The following is a 20,168-nucleotide window of genomic DNA, read 5'->3' as shown; positions in this document are numbered from 1 at the left end:
TGATATGCTGAGGAGGTAGTGGGTGAGGAGATAGAGTTGTTGTATCTTAGGAAGTGTGAAAGAGAAATCTAAAGAGGAAGGTTAGTAGCAGGAGAAGGGAGAGGAAGAAAATTTGGGTAGACAAGTAAGTGGGAAGACAGTAGAGTACATAAAACAAACACACATTCATATTAAGAAAAATAAAAAAGTTAAGATAGTAGAAACTGATGGAAAAAAGAAATAAAGGGTATACAACACAGGTGTAATATGCTAGTCAGAAGTCCCAGTCCTCGGTATCCTAATTCATGCAAAGCCCTTGGTTTCACATATGTTGGGGATGTGAGGGTGGGAGAATAGAGAGGGAGAGGAAAAAAAAATCTTGAAGGAAGCCACAGGGATTGTTTGATGGAGATCAGTATCTTTCCTGCTTCCCTTCTCATTCAGTAGGGGAGGGTCGTCTGTTGTTTACTGGTATCTCCACCCTCCGAATGGTGAAGAAACTGAGTAGAAACTGGGTTCCTGGCCAGCCAGAGTTCCAAACTGGAAGTTGTCCTTACTGAAGATGGTGATGAAGGTGACCCAAGATGGAGGCACCTGCTTTCAGCGGTGGGCTGTCGGGTTATGTGGGGGGAGCCGTGATGGCATTGGATGACGAGTTCAGAAACGACTCTGTGGTGTGCAGTGTGTGGCTGTTGGCTGACTTCAGAGCCTGTGGGAAGTTCTCGGGAGCAGGCCACTACATGTAGGGGACTATCTCCGCTGCTGCAGAGTTCCAAGATGGTGGTGATGGGGCAGCCCCGCGTTGGTAGATGGGGGTCCACACAGGAGTGGTAGCCAGATTCCTGCATGTGAGAAGCTGCCAGGTGTCCTGTGGGGGAGTGGCATAAGCAATTTCTGCTCTGGTGAGTGGCTGAGAGTTCTGCGCGGGTGCTGATGGACCCACTTGGTTGCCCAGTAGTCCTGTGTGGGCCAGTAATTGGGAGACCTACTCTGATGCGGAGGCCTAGATCCCTGTATGGGCACGGTGGCCGTGTTTCCCTCCAGGGAGCAGGAATATCACTTGCAGAGAAGCAGTATTCACTTTACTTGAGACCTAAGTCAGGGAGCAATACAGAATGCTGCCTCCCTCCCGCCCGCCATCTTGGATCTCGCCCAATATTAATTCTTCCAAGCAAAGAACACAGGATACTTTGCAATGCATTTTTTTAATTGTTAAATTTTATTTTGGGTTGACACATCACAATCGTACAACAGAACTTCAGGGAGACACCTTATTTCCAAACCATAACAGGTAGTCTATTTTTCTCTTTTGTGGAACCTCTATAGTCATTCATAAGAGTTATGCTGCTAATTTACTTTTCTGAGCAGAGGCTGTTTGGGACATAATTGGGATGCTCAGAATTGGAAAAAAATATTTTAAAAAATAAATAATTGCATACCAAAAGTGGTGTAATTAACATAAGTAATAGTCTGGAAAGAAAGCTTTCCTGTTTCTACAGAAGACAGAAGGACAGAATGAAGCAGAAATGACAGCTCTCTAGTCGCAGTCCATGAAAATGCTGAGACTCGGGGATGGGGAAAGCATGATGACAAAGTCACACAGGCACACATGGTGGAAGAGTGTGGCAGATGATGACCAGGAAGGAGAGAGAGAGAGAGAGAGAGAGAGAGAGAGAGAGAGAGAGAGAGAGAGAGACTCCACTTACCAGACAAAAATATATACCCCAAAGCCATGGCCCCAGTGCCCCAAGTCCTCCAGCCACACCCACCTGCGTAAGTTACCACTCAATTAATCCCATCAGGTGATCGATTCACTGGTGGGGTTAGGGCTCTCACAATCCAGTCATTTCCCCTCTGAACCCTCTTGCATGTTTCCCACATGAGCTTTTGGTGGACAGCTCACATCCAAACCATAACAGGGAGCATGGCAGGGTGAGCAGATGAGCGGCCAAGAGGAAGAGGTGGAAGGAAGACAATAGATGGATGGTTAGGACAGATTCAGACTCAGGAGCAGGTGGAGGCTGAGGTACAAGTACGTGCACGGTGGGCAAGGGTCCAGGTGAACTTAGGATAGCCCAGCTTTCATCCTGTCCACCCAGGATCAACAGTCCTCCTTTCCTCTCCAAGACATTCACTATTGGATGTCAAATGTTAGGGTCCCGAAGTTTTGAGATGGAGATACACATAAATGGATAGGTCAGCTGAAATTACATATGGGTGCACAGACAGGCATTGTACCATTGAGGGGCAACTATTCTATGAATTCTTCCCATGACTTCACTCTGGGCAGAGCATGGAGTCGCTCTGTTCTAATGCTCTACTTGCCGTGAACATGCTCCTCCACATAGGACCCTCATGAGAGCTCCCTTGACCTCTGTATTTCTCAGGCTGTAGATGAGGGGGTTCAGCATTGGGGTGATCACCCCGTAGAGCATAGAGACGAGTCTGTCTCTGGAGAGGGAGTCTTGGCTGGAGGAGCGGCGCATGTAGGTGAAGATGGCTGTGCCGTAGAAGAGGCAGACCACCAGGAGGTGGGACGCACAGGTGGAGAAGGCTCTGCGCTTGCCTTCTGCTGACTGGATCCTGAGGATGGTGCAGATGATGTACACGTAAGAGACCAGGGTGGTCAGGAAGGCGCTAGTCCCAAAGATGCCTCCTATCACTAAGGCAAGCATCTCTGCCATGTATGTGGAAGAGCAGGAGAGGGCCACAATCTGTGGGATGTCGCAGTAGTATTGGTTGACCAGGTTGGACTTGCAGAAAGACAGGCGGAAGGTGGACACAGTGTGTAGGAGAGAGTTGAGGAACCCAGCTGCCCAGGTCCCACACACCAGCTGGACACAGCGCACCTTGGTCATGATGAGAGCATAACGCAGAGGAAAGCATATGGCCACGTAGCGGTCATAAGCCATGACGGCCAGCAGGAAAACTTCGGTCCCCATCAGGGCCACCAGAAAATAGAGTTGCACTGCACACCCAAGGAAAGAAATGCTGTTCTCCCCGCTCAAGAGATTGTGCAGCATCTTGGGGACGGTGGTCGATGAGCAGAAGATGTCCAGGAGGGACAAATTTGCCAGAAGGTAATACATGGGAGTGTGCAGCTTTCTCTCCATTCCAAGGGCCAAGAGAATGGCCCCGTTTCCCGCCAAGGTGATCTGGTAGATGACAGCAAAGACCACGAAGAGAGGGTAGCGCACTTCGGGGAGGTCGGAGAGTCCCATGAGCACAAACTGCGTCACTGTGCTGAGGTTGCCCACGTCCATCTGCTCCCTGCACAGGGCCTTCCTGGAGGGAAGGAAGCCAACAAGCCCGGTTATGTCTAGAGAGCAGGGAGCCCGGGGCTGGGGAGCTCTGGGAAGCAGTGGGCAAGTGGTGGACATGACCTGTCAGCCCTACTGACAAGGAGGTGCAGCTATTTGAACCCCTGTTGGACACATGTCCTTTACAGTACTTAAGATATTTCTTAAAATATTCACCCTTGGTTCCATACCAAGAGGAAATCTTCTGAACAGATGGAGAAATTTAAAATCTACCTTCTCCATCAAACATTTGAGGGGTTTCCGCTGTTCTGGGGATTGTAGAATTCAGTGGAAATCCACCTTCCCTTTGACACCTGCTTTGTTCTGCTTTGTATTATTTCCAAGTGTTTATTTTTATAGTTTGTCTCAATACTACCAACTTGTTTGAAAGTGTCTGTCTGGAATGGAACCACCATTTGATCCAGCTATTCCCCTACTCGGTCTATTCCCTAAAGACCTAAAAAGAGCACACTATAGGGACACTGCTACATCCATGTTCATAGCAGCACAATTCACAATAGCAAGACTGTGGAACCAACCTAGATGCCCTTCAATAGACGAATGGATAAAAAAAATGTGGCATTTATACACAATGGAGTATTACTCTGCATTAAGAAATGACAAAATCATAGAATTTGGAGGGAAATGGATGGCATTAGAGCAGATTATGCTAAGTGAAGCTAGCCAATCCCTTAAAAACAAATGCCAAATGTCTTCTTTGATATAAGGAAAGTAGCTAAGAACAGAGTAGGGACAAAGAGCATGAGAAGAAGATTAACATTAAACAGGGACGAGAGGTGGGAGGGAAAGGGAGAGAGAAGGGAAATTGCATGTAAATGGAAGGAGACCCTCAGGGGTATACAAAATTACATATAAGAGGAAGTGAGGGGAAAGGAGGAAAAATATAAGGGGGAGAAATGAATTACAGTAGAGGGGGTAGAGAGAGAAGAGGGGAGGGGAGGGGGGAGGGGGGATAGTAGAGGATAGGAAAGGCAGCAGAATACAACAGACACCAAAATGGCAATATGTAAATCAATGGTTGTGCAACTGAAGTGATTCTGCAATCTGTATATGGGGTAAAAATGGGAGTACATATCCCACTTGAATCAAAGTGTGAAATATGATATATCAAGAACTATGTAATGTTTTGAACAACCTACAATAAAAATTAATTAAAAAAAAGAACTTGACATAGAAGCTGTGCTTTGTTCCTTGGTGTGTGCACTTCAGTAGACACTAGGAATTAGCACTTGAAAGGATGGAGAGAGGGTGGTGTGATAAGCGGTGCACACCCTGCTCTGACAGGCTCTTCCCATTCTGAAAAAAATCAAAGGAAGGATGCTTCTTCATCTACAAGTCATCATCACTCAAACATAAACATAACTTAATAAAATTAAACTCACCCTGAAGACATAAACCAACTTGTTTGAAAGTGTCTGTCTGTCTCCATTCAGGAAATTATATCATGTATATGTGTGTAAACACATATATACTCACATTGTTCACACGTACCTTTTGAATATAAAACTTGCATACTTAGCCACATGCTTAATATATTTAGGGAAATAAGGTGGTTTAAATTACATATGCTAGAACGTGTTAGTTTTATTCATTCTTAAAATTTAATTTTCTAGTTTCACTAGTGTGTCTCATCAGAGTTCACATAATTGCAATTCTTAAAACTATTTACAACATGACTTTAAATGAAGGTCTACGGGTCCACACTTGTGTGAGGTTTTTCTATCCCTTTGAAAACTGGTTGTTTTTAAAATTTTCTTTGTTTTTTAATTAATTAATTATTTTTTAATATTTTTAGTTGTAGATGAACATGATACCTTTATTTTATTTATTTATTTTTATGTGATGCTGAGGATTGATCCCAGTGCTTCACATGTGCTAGGCAGGCACTTTACTGCTGAGCTACAACCCCAGCCCCTTTCATTTATTTTTTAACACACACATTTGACTGGAAATTCAGAAAAGACCGCTAGAACACAAAGTGCAGAAGTCCCTGTCTGTGACCCCCCCTTCTTTCTGCATTGCCTGATAAGACGATTGAAGACTTCTTTGCTAAGGTAAAATGCATAATTAATGCGACTCATACACAGTGATTTATTTATACAAACGGAATGAAACTACCTCCTCACCCTTTCTACCTGCAGGATTTAAACAGGAATCATGGATCCTACTTAACACATCAGTCCTCCCTCCTCATGGAGCGTCCACAGTGAACCATAGCTACATAGCACTCTCCATGATGAGCTCTCTGTCTCGTGGAACATACTAAAGAACATTGCTGTGATAACCATAAAGTCCTTGGGTATTATTATGCAGCTTTGAAAAAAAAAAAGAATTCCACTGAATGAAAGAAAATGTTAAAACAGGAAACATCTACTGGCTGGGGTTGTGGCTCAGAGGGTGAATGCTCGCCTACGTGGGAGGCACTGGGGCCCACCCTCAGCACCATATAAAATAAATAAATAAAAATAAAGGTATTGTGTCCAAATAAAACTAAAAATATGTATTAGAAAAAGAGACCATTTACTGTGACAATTCTACAATTCTCCAATGTCCATGAGTCTATAGAGATATGTAGTTTCAGCTGGCCCACCTTTTTATATGTAACACTTTGAAAATGAAATAAAAACATAAATTAAATGAAGTACTTTTTATTTCAAGAAAATTAGTGTCTTCAGAGAGTAAATATTCATTTTATATTAAATACTTGTTTTTCTTTATATACACACTGAACAATTTGGTTTTAAAACTCAGGGTTATGAGACATGAGTCTATAATATCTTTATAACCATGAACCAACTTTCAGTTACACACTCAGCTTGTCCTCACAAAGATAATAAATCTCCTTAAATTTTGCACTTGAATGTTTAAAATGTGTTCAAACTCATGATATAGAGTCCAGATTTTTTCCTGTGAGGATCTTCCTACTAAATTAAACACAATTCAATCCTAGGCATTTGCCATCTGATCAGAAGCACAACTTACAGGTTGCTAATAATAATGACTGGGGATGAAGCTCCGTGAACTTTCCCACTTACCTAAGGATTCCAGAGCCCTACATGCAGAATCGGGTTCGTCCTCAGGACAGGCATGCCATGTGTGATCTGTGGTCACTTGGTGAAGCAGGGGCAGGTGAGAGAGTGAAGGACACAGGCAGAGATGGGCTTCTTGGAGTCAGAGCCAGGGGCGTGGTGACCATCAGGGAGAGGACGTGCAGCCAGGGTCAGTCCACCAGGAGCTACCCAGAAGCCTGTCGCCTTAGCAGTTCTTGGCCTGCCCTTGGGCACATGCGGTCAGAGCACAGTGAACCATACGTACAGCTTTTCTCTTCAGCATGGGGTCACTTTTGTTTTCCAATTTATACAGAAAAGAAAAGCATTGACTAAGCACAAACAACCACTGATAGATGCTAAGATAATTTAAAACACATAATTTTCAGTATAATGATATCAGAAAACATTATATTTCAACTTTGTTTAGCAAAGAAGAATTTTCTTTAAAGCTTTATTGCCAAGCAACAAGTTATATAGCTTCCCTTTTGACTCCGTGGGTTGTACCCAGTAAAAAAATTTAAAAACACTTCTAAAGGGTACCTGCCACCTGGTTGGTGGCATCTCAGTGCCTGTTAACTCTCATGATCCCGTTTCACAGGGACACACACTCAGGACCTTGGGTCAGAAACAGTATCTAGAGACCTCTGTGCCTCACATGCAAAGGTGGTGGAAATGCACAGTGTGGGCATGTTTTATGAGTTGAGCTGAACTATTTTTACACATGTATTTAGGTACTCTAAATAATTGAAAACGTTCTCTTTGCTTGTTTAATGCTGTTTTAACCGGCGTCTTAAATGTGTGCATTTTCACCCTATATTATCTTCACAAAATCCAACAGCTTACCATTCAATGTCCAGAATTGAACACACAATTTTCCTACCTTTCCTGGTCCACAGGTGTCCTCAGCAATACCAAATTTCAGGAATAAAGCCAGATGACCAGAGAACTAAAAGCACATCAGTTAACCCAAGCCACTCCTCAGCTCTACGTGAGGCTCGTGTTCAAAGTCGCACTGTAGTTTATAGTGTTCCCACCTCCCCTATGACAACAGTGCAGACCCAGGTGGGAATAGCTGCACAAGTCCCAGTTACTAATGCAGTTGTGGGCACTCACAGCTGAGCAATTTCACATAGGTGTGAAAATGGACCTGAACTGTGGAGCGGTGACGAAGGGTTTGTTTTAATTGCCTAGAGTGAAAGAAAACAAAACTTTTCCCACTGATTGTATGACCAGACAAAGGTGAAGAAGAAATTGATGTTTTCACAAGAGTTTGCTGTAATCAGAGTAATCATTCCTGTAAAATATCATTTCACTACCAAATTGGTATATATTCCATTCATGTCAGATAGGGTGAACAATCTTATGCACAAACATTCATTTTTATGTTGTTAAGATTATTTACCATAAGCATGGAAAACTGTTGTTAGACACAAAGTGGTTGGAATTTCAAATTGATTTAAGCCTGTAATCAATAAATCAATTTTCTTGTAGTATACTGATTAGAAATTAAAAGAATCCGTGTGAATAAATTTTGTATCCACATGTATACAGGTAAATTCATAGAAAAATCAATATATTACAGTTAATAAGTCCAAGTAAAGGAAATATAGGTGTTTGCTGTATCATTTCATTTTTTAATATAACTTTGAAACTTTTCAAAATACAGTACTATTAAAAAATCAAACATAAACATGAAAATAATACAGGGAAAAATCTGTCTTGCATTCCACCTGCATGTCCACATCCTTAGTAACTAAACTGCTGACTAGTGTGAAAAGAGCCCACTCTGAGTTCTGTGCCATGGGTGGGGTGTGTGTGTGTGTGTGTGTGTGTGTGTGTAGAGACATATACACATGTATTTTATCCCACATGCTTTCCTTCACTGAATAGTCAAATGTCAGTTTTAATATTGGTCAGGAACTGGAAAATAATGAACTGTTCTGAATTATAAATTATATTCTGAATAACCTAGCCAAATTCTTAGCGACAGAAGATGGAGCGAAGGTTGGTGAAGGCCCATGGAGGGAGGAATCGAAAGTTGTTGAGGGTTTGGGCTTTCTGTCTTGCAAACTGAAGAGTGTTTGCAAGTGATCTTTAGACTTAAAACTGACAAAGACAGAATGTTTTATTTTAGGTGCATTTAATCATAATTCAAAAATTAAATTGAAAACACAATCCACATAGTGAAAAAAAAATTGCAAAATACCTGGCTGATAAGGGAGTGACAATTAAGGTACACAGAAATTCTCATAACTTATAACTCAAAACGCCCAGCTAAAAGTAGGCAAAGATCTGAATGGGCGTTTTTTCAAAGGAAGGTTTACAAATAGTTAAAAGCACATGAAAAGATGCTGCATTTGATTTACAGAAGATTGCAAATAGAAACCAGGATGAGGTGTCCCTCCACACCCAGGAGAATGGTGAGAATCAAGTGAGATGACAGAAGCTCTGGCAAGATGTGGAGAAACTGGAACCACACCTCGCCTCTCACAGTGACCTCAAATAGCTCCTCCATTTGGGAAAACAATGTAGCAATTTCTCAAATGATTAAATGTAGAGTTATCATGAAAGAAACTCACGAAGTCCACTAGTAGTGAGGAATCCCACTCCCAAGAGGAAGGGAAAGAGGTCCATACAAAGACCCATATGTGAGTGCTGACGACTGGAAAGCAGGCACGTGTCAGCAGCAGATCAGCGGATTAACGAGTATCCTACACGCACGCAATGGAGTAATGCTTGCAAGCCACACCTCTGATGAGGTATCACGAACCCATTCCTAAGAAAGAAATAATCCCACAAGTGGGCAAAGGCCTGGCCAGCCATTTCTGAAATGAGACACTCAAATGGCCGACAGATGCACAAGAAAGAGAAGCTCACCACCACTGACAACGTAGGCTGCAAATCGAATCCCCCGGACACTCCCTCATGCAGGGCAAAACTGCTGACACCAGGAGGAAAAAGCTTCCGTGTGCTCAGGGGTGAGCGCTTGCCTAGTACAAAAGAGGCCCTGGGCTCCATCCCCAGCACTGTGAACAAACAGAGAGACCATATGTGTCCTCAAGTGGAAGAAGGAGCCCTTGTGTCCTGTTGGTGAGAAGACACCTTAAGGCAGTCGTAATGGAAAACAGCACAGAAGTTCCTCAGGAAGCCTCAGCCAGGAGCACACAAGGTCCAGTAACCCCACTCCTGTGGGAGCCGGAAGGAGCTGAAGGGGATGTCTGGGAGGGGACGTCTGCCCTCCGCGCTCACCGCAGTGTGTTCACGACAGAGAAGGTACAGATGGACCTCGGCCTCCACCATACAATGAACAAATGGACCTGAGGTGTAAACACACAGTGGAGAACCTCCAGCCTCAAAATCAGGAAATCCTGTCACTTACGACAGCACAGTGACCCTGGAGGACACCATGCTGACCGAGGCAAACCAGGCACAGAAAGGCCAAGCTGTAGATCCTGCTACATCCTGGAATCCAGAAGTGTCAGATTCCAGGAGAGGGTAGGACAGGAGGGGGGGGGCATGTGATGTGACATCCAGGCATTTTAGGCAAGGTTTGAAAACACTCAGATGCACAAAACTTAACACCACACCATCATGAGACTTGACAAACAAGCCATCCTGTAACTAGTTAACTTCCCAGAAGAGTTTTATGCAAAATGCCTTGTATTCAAGAACCAAAATTAGTAGAAGACAGAAACTATTATTTTCTTCTGAAAATATCTTTAATTTCTGCCTTAGGACAATACCATGAATTCTTGTATATTTCCCTTGCTCATTCTGCTATTCTGGGCTGGTTTGGCTGAATGATAAGAAAAATATTGCTTTGCACTTATACCCGATTCAAAAGGGAAGGACTATTTTAATCACACTTTTATAGAATTGCTAGCATTCTTCATTGATCCTATGCCAACATGCAACAATTATGATTTCTAAAAGAATGGTTGCAATTTGGAAACTGAGTGTGTTCAGGATTAATGAACTTTCTGTGTTCTGTTTTAAGTTTATTTAGCTTTTGAAACAACCCATGCAGAATAAAGAGAATAAATTAATTTTATAGCCAGACATGAATTGGAAAATTTATTGAATCTCTTGCTATATACAAAACATTTTTAGCACTTCCCTTTATTAAGTGTCACACACAAAGTTGTTTCTAAAAATATTAGGAATTTAATGACTCTCGGTGGTATGGCCACGGAATCCTTGCCAGTTAGCAGCTGGAGGAAACTCCACCTACTTGGAGGTTGAGACAGGTCTCCAGAGATCAGCAAAAGCCTGACCCTGGCTGTTGTTATTAAAGACCTGGTGTCCCTATACATCATTCAGCAGCAGGGCTGTCCTCGGGATCTGCGCATGAGTCTCACTGAGAAGCAGCTTCTATATTTCACTCCTTGACCTCATCCCTCTCCTTAATTTATGCAAAAGCAATATTTCTGCAAGGGAAGTCAGCTACGTGGTCCTGGTTCACAGGTAAGCTTGTGTCTGTCATTTGTGCAATTCTCTTGGCAAAGAAATAGCTTGGTAGACTCCAAAATCTAAAGCATACTTAAATGTTTCCACTTCACAGATGTATATGAGTTCACAGAATAGAGTTTTAGATTTCTGTGTTTATTTTAGGCAATTAGTTCTCTCTCTCTCTCTCTCTCTCTTTCCTTTTTTGTATCAGAGATTGAATTTAAGGGTGCTAGGGCTTCTTTTAGTTGCTGAGGCTGACCTTGAACTTGCCATCCTCCTGCCTCACCCTCCGAGCCACTAGCATTACAGGCATGCACCACTGTGCCTGGCAGAGGCAACTAGTTCTTAGAATGCTCCCTGAAGGCCTTATACATGCACTGTCCAGGTCAAGGGGCCTAAGCCAAAGTGATTGAAAAATTCCCTTGGAACAGAGCAGCAGGCCCCATGAAGGAAAAGTTTCCTGAGCTTGATTCAGAAGGTCAACCAGGAAATCTACATGCAGAAGAAAGCTATGATGCCATTTCATGGAGGTCTAGTCATACAAGCAAAAGTAGTGTTTAAAATGGAAAAAAAAAAGATATTATTCCAAGGTACCTAGTGTGGATATTATGATGAATGATTTTTATAAAGGCTGGATTTATGAGGCATTAACATGATAATGCAGGTCATTTATATATCCTGTTGTGTTCAAGTGTTAACAGTGGTGGGGAATTAGCAATTTGGTGTATTCTATTGCCCTTATTTTAAAACTGTGAACCAAGTAATTTCCAAGTATCACTGCACACATGCAGGGGAGTGGGCACCCTGGACTTTCTGTACTGCGCAGTAGTCAGGAGGCCGTGCAGGTGCACCTTGAAGGGTAGAATGTGAGGTGAGGTTAGCAAGGGCAAATGTGAGCATTCACCTGGACCAAAGAGACAGCGGACAATCTTAAGAACCAAGAACATGACAAGATTTCTACTGGCCCCTGCTAGGGTGTCACCTGGTGAATGACACCAAGAACAGAGTGTGGTTTGCAGCTGCGACCTGCAGGGCAGTCAGTATCCACCTCATCCACCCACATGGGCTTCTGGCTAAGAATATTCTCTGATCGTGGACTCTCTTCACCTGGTAAAAGGAGGCTGATAGAGAAACTGTGTACAATCAAAGCAATTAGCATAAAATATTTGCTAAAACACTAAAAAATCATATCAATATATTGCACATCGTTACTTTTATGCACATAAAGGTAGAAAAATCATAAATGTTTTTCTGATGGCCAATAAGTTACATATAAAGTGTTTTAAAAAGACGAATGCTAACATTTTTATCAGTATTATCTCTCAATCCTGGATTTTTTAATTGATGAAAATAGAGTCATGCTGCGATCAGATCTTACCATACAACTAATTTTAGTCTTGAGAAGATAGGTTTAAACAGATTGTTTATGATTTGAAATGCTTCAGAAGGAGTGCAGGTAATAAACTGAATTTGAGACGGTTCCTTGAGAGCAAGCGTTTTTAGCAAAAGCCATGAAACAAGCAGAGCAAGGTCCAGAGGAGGACTGCCCTCAGGGGACTAGATTCCTGGCCCAGGACTCCCTGGTGAAGGTGCGGAGGAGGGGTAGGCAAGGGAGCTGGCCACCCCTTGGCAACCAGAAGTGGACCTTAGGTGTTGGATCAGACCAGCTCTTCACGGTGATGGGCTCAAGCCTGGGTTCAAGGACAGTGGAAGTGAAGGGGCTGCTCCGCCTACCTGGTCTCCCTCAGATCCACTCACCTCCAGAGGAAGCTCAAATTCACCCCCTGAGCTGGCTATGGAACCACTTTCCAGAGCAGCCAGCCACCGCTCAGGGGCTCAGGGCATGCTCAAGGCAGAGGGCGACCCAGCAGCTTTCGAGAATGTCTGGGATAACCCCTCAGATGGAGGGAAGGGGGATCCTGATCATGCCCTGCCTCAGGGTGAGGGTTTAGAAAGCGGTTCTACACCACAGAGTAGATGTATCAACAAGTGGAAGGGACATGGGATTGGGTTTCATTTTGAATACTTCATGTGCTTGGTTCTCTCATCCTAGGAGGATTAGAAAGAGTAGGGTATCAGGAGATTCGGGGAAGAAAATCCAGGCAGAAGGAGAGCATTCACCTGACCTCAATGCCTTACTCCACCCACCTAGGTTGTGTGTCTTTGGCTGTGGCATCCTCTCCTTGGCCTGTGGCTCTGGGGACAGCTCACTAGCAGGCATGGACAACGTCACCTCCTTCACCTACTTCCTCCTGGTGGGCGTCTCCAGCTCCCCAGAGCTCCAGGTTTTGCAAGGTCTGCTGTTCCTGGTGATCTATCTGGGAGCCTTGACGGGGAATCTTATCACCGTTGCTCTTATTGTGACAGACTCACGCCTTCACGCTCCGATGTACTTCTTCATAAGCAATCTGTCCCTCTTAGACCTTGGCAGCATCTCGGTGATTGTTCCCAAATCCATTGTTAATTCCTTGACAGGCCGTCGGATCATCTCACTGCAGGAATGTGCTGCACAGATCTTCCTTTACATACTTTTTGCCACTGTAGAGTTTGCGCTCCTTGTGGTCATGTCCTATGACCGCTACGTTGCCATCTGCCACCCTCTGCACTACGGGCTGGTGGTCACGGCGCACATGTGCATTCAGGCCGCGGGTGGCTCCTGGGCCTGCGGGCTGGTCTACTCTGCCATCCACACGGGCTCCATGTTCAGGCTTCCCTTTACAAAGACCAACCTGATCCACCAGTATTTCTGTGATATGCCTCAGATTTTGAGCCTCTCATCTCCTGATGTCCAGTTTTCTGAGTTCGTCATCATTGCCGCAAGTGTTGGCCTCGTGGTGGTGTGTGTCGCCTTCGTCTTGATGTCCTATATCAACATATTCTCAACCGTGCTCAAGATCTGTTCGGCGGAAGCCCGCAGCAAAGCCTTATCCACCTGTGTCCCACAGCTGGCGATTCTCCTCCTGTTTGTGATTTCTGGGTCAGTGGCTGTCTTAGGGCCCGTGGCAACGGAAGGATCCCTTAAAAATCTACTAACAGCCATGTTCTACACCATGGTCCCCCCCTTCACCAACCCCATCCTTTACAGTCTGAGGAACAGGGAGATTAATGCTGCACTCAGTAGGATGTTCAACAGGCATACCGAGTTCCCAATCAAAGATTTTCTTAGCTAACAACAAATATCAATTTATCACTAGAAAGCAGTCTGACTTATGTTTCATTCTCGTCAGTTGTGTTATGCGTTTGCTGTTTACACTTGTGATGGTGAACTACACAGTTTGGTCTTCATTTTATTGCTCGACGCTATATTGTAAGTGCAGCTTCCTGAAACACTGAGGCCTGAGGCCAGCCCTTGTGAATGCCCACGTGAGCAGGTACACGTGCTTTTCAGAGAATTCTGGGCACTGGGTGTTGCCACCCTGGAAGAGCATGTGAGAGGCTGGGCAGGGAACTCCCACTGTTCACCCTCACCCTGAGGCTGGAGCAGAGATAAGTGATTAGAGCAGGTGGCAGGTCGACAGAGTGCCAGAGAAATGGACGGCGATGTTTGATCCAAAAGGGCACACTTGCTAACTCCCAGCTTGGTTTTGGTTTCTGATTGTCAGTTAGTTCATATAAAGTCACCTTGATCCTGCTCTGACTCAAGGTAATGGGATGTCTGGCAATCGGTGCCAAGGTGCCTAGTTCTCAGGGTGGAGGAGCGTTGGCCAGGATAATAACACAGACCTCCCTGGCCAGAGACTGTGGAGGCCAACACCCTCCAGGGCTGGGTAGCTCGTCCAGTTAGGACCCGTGTGCACAGGCCAAGATGGCCCAACGGTGCCTCTAGGTCCTCAGCATGTCACAGACTCTCACTGTGACTGTGAATCTTCTCCAAACCTGGGCTTTGCTCGAACACTTCTGGGTAGAATCATACGGTAGGGATTTAGGGGTCTGATCCAGAGCTCAGAGGTGGTGCATCTGTGGGACTCCCCAGAAACGTTTCCTTAAACTCCAGTTAAAACCTGGGACTCAAAGGAATCAGAGCCATCAGTCTCCTCTCTGAGCCAAACTATGGTCTCCTTGCTTTGTTTCTTTCTTTTCTAATAAGCTTTGCTATACTGTTACCAACTCTTGTAACTTGATCAAAAATCTTCTCTTTTGAGAAGACAAGCACCCACAACACAAAGCCCTCACTGGTAATGCAGGAAGACTCCTAAACAGGGAGGAGATCAACACTGAGACCCTTTCCAGACCCCTGAAGTCGGCTTCCCCCAGGCTCCCAAATCCATATTGCTTTGCTCAATGAAAAACAGGACATAAACCACCCACCCTCAGAGAGATTGTAGTTGAGAAGCTTTTGTTTCTTCCTGAGCTCTGAATGAAAAGATGCCCTGCTCCTTTCATTCAAACATGTGAGTAATGAGGAAAAGGGATTCAGAACATAGAACAGAGACAGATGAACCCTGGGATTGGAATTAACCTGGAGAGCAGCAGATAAGGAATGCTCACCCGGCTGGGTGAGCTCTTCTCATCAGGTGAGACACACAAATCCACGCTCTTCCAGATGGATGTAGTTTTACTTTTCTGATGCCCAAGAGCTGCGTCCTGATGACTAAAACGCACATTAAGGACTTTTTGCTTCCAACTGAATCACCAAGTGTCCTCTTTGTAGTTCAGAAGCATATGGGAACCCAGCTCAGTTAACGCAGCCTGGGACCTGACAGCCGGCCCTCCACGACTGTGTTGTCTCAGAACTTATTCTTCAGTGAGGAAGCCACAGCAAGAATGTGGGCCTCATGAACCTCTCGGCATCCAGGCGCAACCCTAGTGACCATCTGAGCTTGGTTCACACTCCTCTAATCCCTGAAATAGCCCCATATTTTCAATGTTTTCATAATCGAGAATTCTACAAATGTTTTTTTCTCCAGCTATATTTATATGTATGTGACAATTAAAATTGCATGCATGTGATCGTAGGACTTAAGTGTTCATTGTGAAATATTCACCACAATCAAGCTAATCAACATATCCACATTTCTTCTCTAAATCCATTTGTACCTGGGTCATTTGAAGAGATTTCCAAAGAAAACACATCACTGTCAATTACAGTCAAGTAACAGTCTTACAAAGTTTGGGTTTTATCTTTAGGATTCTTTGCATGTGTGGATTTGCATTAGCTTTACACCATTTCTTCCTTTCTATTTAAATGTATATGTAGATTTTCCACTGAGGTTTATTCTCCTCCAGATATCTGAATATACAGATATATGGATTTCTAATCCCCAGGGTTAATAAAAAAGAAAATTCTATTCTGATGCCCCTTCCTTTTGACTCTAGCCCTAGGACACAGTAATATTGTGTTGGTGGGTTTGTGAAATGCCACATTAGTATTTCTGATTGTGTTTTCAGTTATTGTTACATCACAAGGTAGGTTTCGTCTATGTTGAAATTCAAGCCTTCTGGGGAAATTTTTTCTAGATTTTTTTTACTTGTTTATTTAATTTTTAGTTGACAAATAGCAAGTATACATGTATTTGTGAGATGCGATTTACCACCAAATCCATTACCTGCTGCATTTACCCTTTGGGGGAATGAAACATTCAAGATGTACTTTTTCAGCAATTTAAAAATAAATTACAAATGAACCTGAATACATTAACTCAGCAAAGTGACCCTTATTATCTACCAACCGTTGCCATCCCTCCCTCTGGCCACACAAGCCTCAGTGACACCCCTAGACTCTGTCCCCAAGCCTCTTGTCCTACGGCTCCTGCCCAGCATGTGCCCCTTGCCTCCATCCACAGCAGAAGCCACCTTCACTCTCCAGCCTTGGCTGTCCCTATGCGTGACGTCAACGAAGCTCCTAGCTTCTCTCCTGTGATTCAGCCTCCCACGGATTCGGCCTCTGATCCAGTGGCGCCCACAGGAACCCCCGGGGGTGCTGGGGGTCCACACCCTGCACCTCTCCCCTGGCTCCTCCTTCCAGGGACCTCATCCTTGTTCCTGGATGTGTGACCAGGTCTTTTTCTCTGCTTTCTCTCCTTGGGCAGAATCACCAGGATCATCCTGAACGTGGGCTCTTTCCAGGGCAGCTCCCTGGGGGGTGTGTGCCCGGGAGGTCCCCTGCTTCCACCTCGGCTCTCCTTTTCAAAAATTATTGTGCAAGTTTAGCACTAAGGGCGGTGGCTTTGGAACTCAGGCACTTTTGGTTAAGTTGATTTAGATTGGAGAATGAAATGCCCAGACTCTGTGTTACTTATTTATTAGCTGGTTTATCTTGCACATGTTTTTAGATAGATTTATTTAGTCATTGAATTACCACTCCAGAAACCTTTATGGAGAACATGCTCTCTTCCGAGTTTTTTTGTTTGTTTGTTTGTTTGTTTTGTTTTGTTTTGTTTTTTTGCACAGAGATGGACAGAAATTTATTTCTACTATGCAGGTATAGTCTTGGTTCTAACAACATAGGGCAAAACTAACAGAGAGGCACTCTGTTATACAGAATATCAGTTATTACAAAGATACAAAACATAACCAACAAAGCTTGTAACAGTTTATAGGCAGGAGGAACCAGCTCTGGCCTCTAATAGGCTTCCCTTGAAGTTTCCAAAATGCCTTGCTCCTATCCACACCGCCCCAAAAAGCAGTCAGAGGAATGCTTTGGTGCTCCTGACATTAGCTAAAGTTAAGGAGGTGTTGCTCTAACATGGGCATATTGTTTAACACTCATTTGTTTCAGACTCATCCAGTACAATCCAGTGTATTTTTGTTTTTTAAATGATCTGTCATCTGTTTAACACATACAAATTGGCAGACTCATGACGGATATTAATACTTAACACACAAGTGGACTGTGTATGAGCCAAAAAGAACTTGTTACTTTTATCCTGGGAGTTCAAACTATACCTCAAGTTTACATAGAACATCTCTCACTAACAGGCCAGGATACAAATCTTTATACCATAATGAGCAAGGATCAATTCCTCAGTTTAATTTACCATGCCTATATTCAACAGTACATCTTCTAAAGAGAAAATTATTTAGACTTTGATGCTTAAGGTGTTAGTGAACAGACTTTAAAGAAGCACCTCCAAGTCTAAAATTCTGTTTGCAATTTGCTCCCAGTGAGGGGGTTCTCTATCCCAAAAGCAGCCATGCCATTTGTAATGGGAGCTCTTTCCTTGGGAGGAAGGAAGAGGGTGAGGCTGGGATGGAAGGGAAGGGTGAAGATCAGTGTGCCTTTGTTGCTCTCCTACATTAATCCACACCAGACCACGCTCTGGCCTCAAGAACAGAGGGAGCGCCCACCCTAACCCCACGCCAGGCAGAAAGTCTTTCTGGCAATGTCCACAACAGATTTTTGAAGCATAATTAGAGCTCCTACCATGAATGTCATAATGAAAAGCCAGCTTGATAGCTAGTTATAGCTTTTACTACAGCTCAACTTTCTAAAATAAACTTATTTTGAAGAAGCATGATTAAACATAAAAGGAGTGAAGCTTAAGCTCAGTAAGACTAACTGGGCTTCTAAATAGTACCATTATGAAAAAAGATACAATGCACTTAATTTCTGTACCTATTTAAAAGTCAAAATGCTCCGTACATTACCTATATCCCCCACCCCACCCCCAAAATTCCCTAAAAACTGGCTAAGAAATCTCCAGTATTCACTTGCTCTAGTTGATATTTAGAACAAAGTTGACAACTTAAAGCTTTATAATAGTCTGTTTTAATATAAACAAGTGTAGGAATCAATCAGTGTCCATTTTAGGAAGCTTCTTGTCTGAATCCGAAGGCACAGCTGAATCTGCACCCTGCTCAGCAGCCTGAGGGCCTGAGCTATCTCCTTGTCCGTCCACTGGTCCATTCTGCTCTGCATTTTTTTGTTCCTCTTTTGGAAGTTCCACTTTGGGTTTGGGCTTTGAAATTATAGGATTACACATACTTGTCAGCTCCTTAATTTTAGCTTCAATCTCTTTTGTCTTGACAACAGGATCCATGGTCAGACTCTGCTTATTCTGCAGATTTAGCTTGTTATTCATCCACTCCATCGCCTCATTGGTGCTCTTTTCTACCTTTGCCACATCAGCAGCATCCAAATGGTCATACTGGTCCTCCTTGTTTTTGAAAGAGCTGATTATTTTCATGTACTGCTGAATCTGTTTCCCTAGTTCTTCAAATAATTTTGGTCTTTCTTCAGATTCCTGAAACCGTGTCTTAATAGGTTGACCTAATTTTTTTAATTCAGCCAATTTATCTACATAAACTTGCTTTGGCTGGTCTTCTCCATCTTCATACAACCAATTTTCAGTATCTTCTAGTTTCAAGGTAAAACTGTTACGATCATCTTCACTCACAATCTTCTCATATTCACCACTAAGCTTGTCTCTCATTTCATACACATATTCTTCTACTGCATTCTTTGCATCATTCCGCTCCTTCTCCAGTTTATCCTGCATGATCATCTTACCCTCATTTTCAATGTACAAGTTGAGCATCTCTTGGTCTATCTGCCATAACAGCTGATTCTCAATTGACAGGTCCACAGTACTGGTCTTCACTTTTGCCTTCTTAGCTTGAGGTGGTTGGTCCATCTTTTTGTCTTTCAATCCACCTTGAGAAGTCTCCATTTCTTCAGATTCTGACTTATTTTCTGCTGGTGTCTGCTGCTGTTGCTCTTCAACATGTTGTTCCTCCTGGTCTACCTGCATCTTCTCTGCTTCCTTTGCATTTTGATCAGTTTCCATTGGTTCCTCATTTTCCTCAGACTTGTGCACCTCCACTAGGGATGCACTGGACACACTGAAAATGCCATGGACATTTACTCGAATTTTGACTTTCACTTTTGAACTGGAGCCATCAGACTGGGGAGTGACTTTCTGAACTGAAAACTGAGCTATAGCAGGATCTGGATAGGGCAAATCCTGAGGAGAGCTATAATAAGCTTCAAGAGTGAAAGGTTCTTTTTCTATAAAATGTGAGGACTTTAGAGAAAGGAGCACCATGATTTTTTGAAAAGACTTCACAGTCACTTGACCCTTCTTCAACTGGAGAATTCCATCTCAGAGATATTGGATATGCCACCACATCAGTGATAGAAAATCTCTGACTTTGAAAGCAGGCGACAAGATTGCACATTGCAGTGCACATCCTCGAGTGACAGCTTCATCAGCATTTAATGTTGTACTAAGTTCTTTACCAAAAAATTTGCTGATCTCTTTTACTGCAGGAATTCGTGTAGCACCACCCACTATCTCCACTGCATAAATATCTTCTTTCTTTAACTTGGCTTGTTCCAAAACACTACAAAGTGGTGGCTCCACTCTAGCTAAGAGATCATCACACATCTCCAGAAATTTGTCTCTATTCATAGTTCCAGATACATCAACAT

At 43.5% G+C, this 20,168-nt stretch overlaps 2 protein-coding genes and 1 pseudogene across 2 annotated transcripts; 1 reads left to right on the top strand and 2 right to left on the bottom strand.

The window, feature by feature from the left end:
* Positions 1–2,288: 2,288 nt before the first annotated feature.
* Positions 2,289–3,242, bottom strand: LOC143386866 (olfactory receptor 5V1-like). The gene has a single exon (XM_076841660.2). It carries the CDS (start codon positions 3,240–3,242, stop codon positions 2,289–2,291), a length of 954 nt encoding a protein of 317 aa, XP_076697775.2.
* A 9,775-nt stretch (positions 3,243–13,017) lies between these two features.
* On the top strand, positions 13,018–13,968 carry LOC143390333 (olfactory receptor 14I1-like). Its single transcript, XM_076842771.1, has one exon. It carries the CDS (start codon positions 13,018–13,020, stop codon positions 13,966–13,968), a length of 951 nt encoding a protein of 316 aa, XP_076698886.1.
* Positions 13,969–18,528: 4,560 nt separating this feature from the next.
* On the bottom strand, positions 18,529–19,762 carry LOC143390332 (heat shock 70 kDa protein 4 pseudogene; annotated as a pseudogene).
* Between the last annotated feature and the right edge of the window lie 406 nt (positions 19,763–20,168).

This window comes from Callospermophilus lateralis, chromosome 5 (assembly GCF_048772815.1).
Source record: "Callospermophilus lateralis isolate mCalLat2 chromosome 5, mCalLat2.hap1, whole genome shotgun sequence".
Classification (NCBI taxonomy): domain Eukaryota; kingdom Metazoa; phylum Chordata; class Mammalia; order Rodentia; family Sciuridae; genus Callospermophilus; species Callospermophilus lateralis.
The sequence above is the reverse complement of the archived record's forward strand: the minus strand, read 5'-3'. Positions and strand labels throughout refer to the sequence as shown.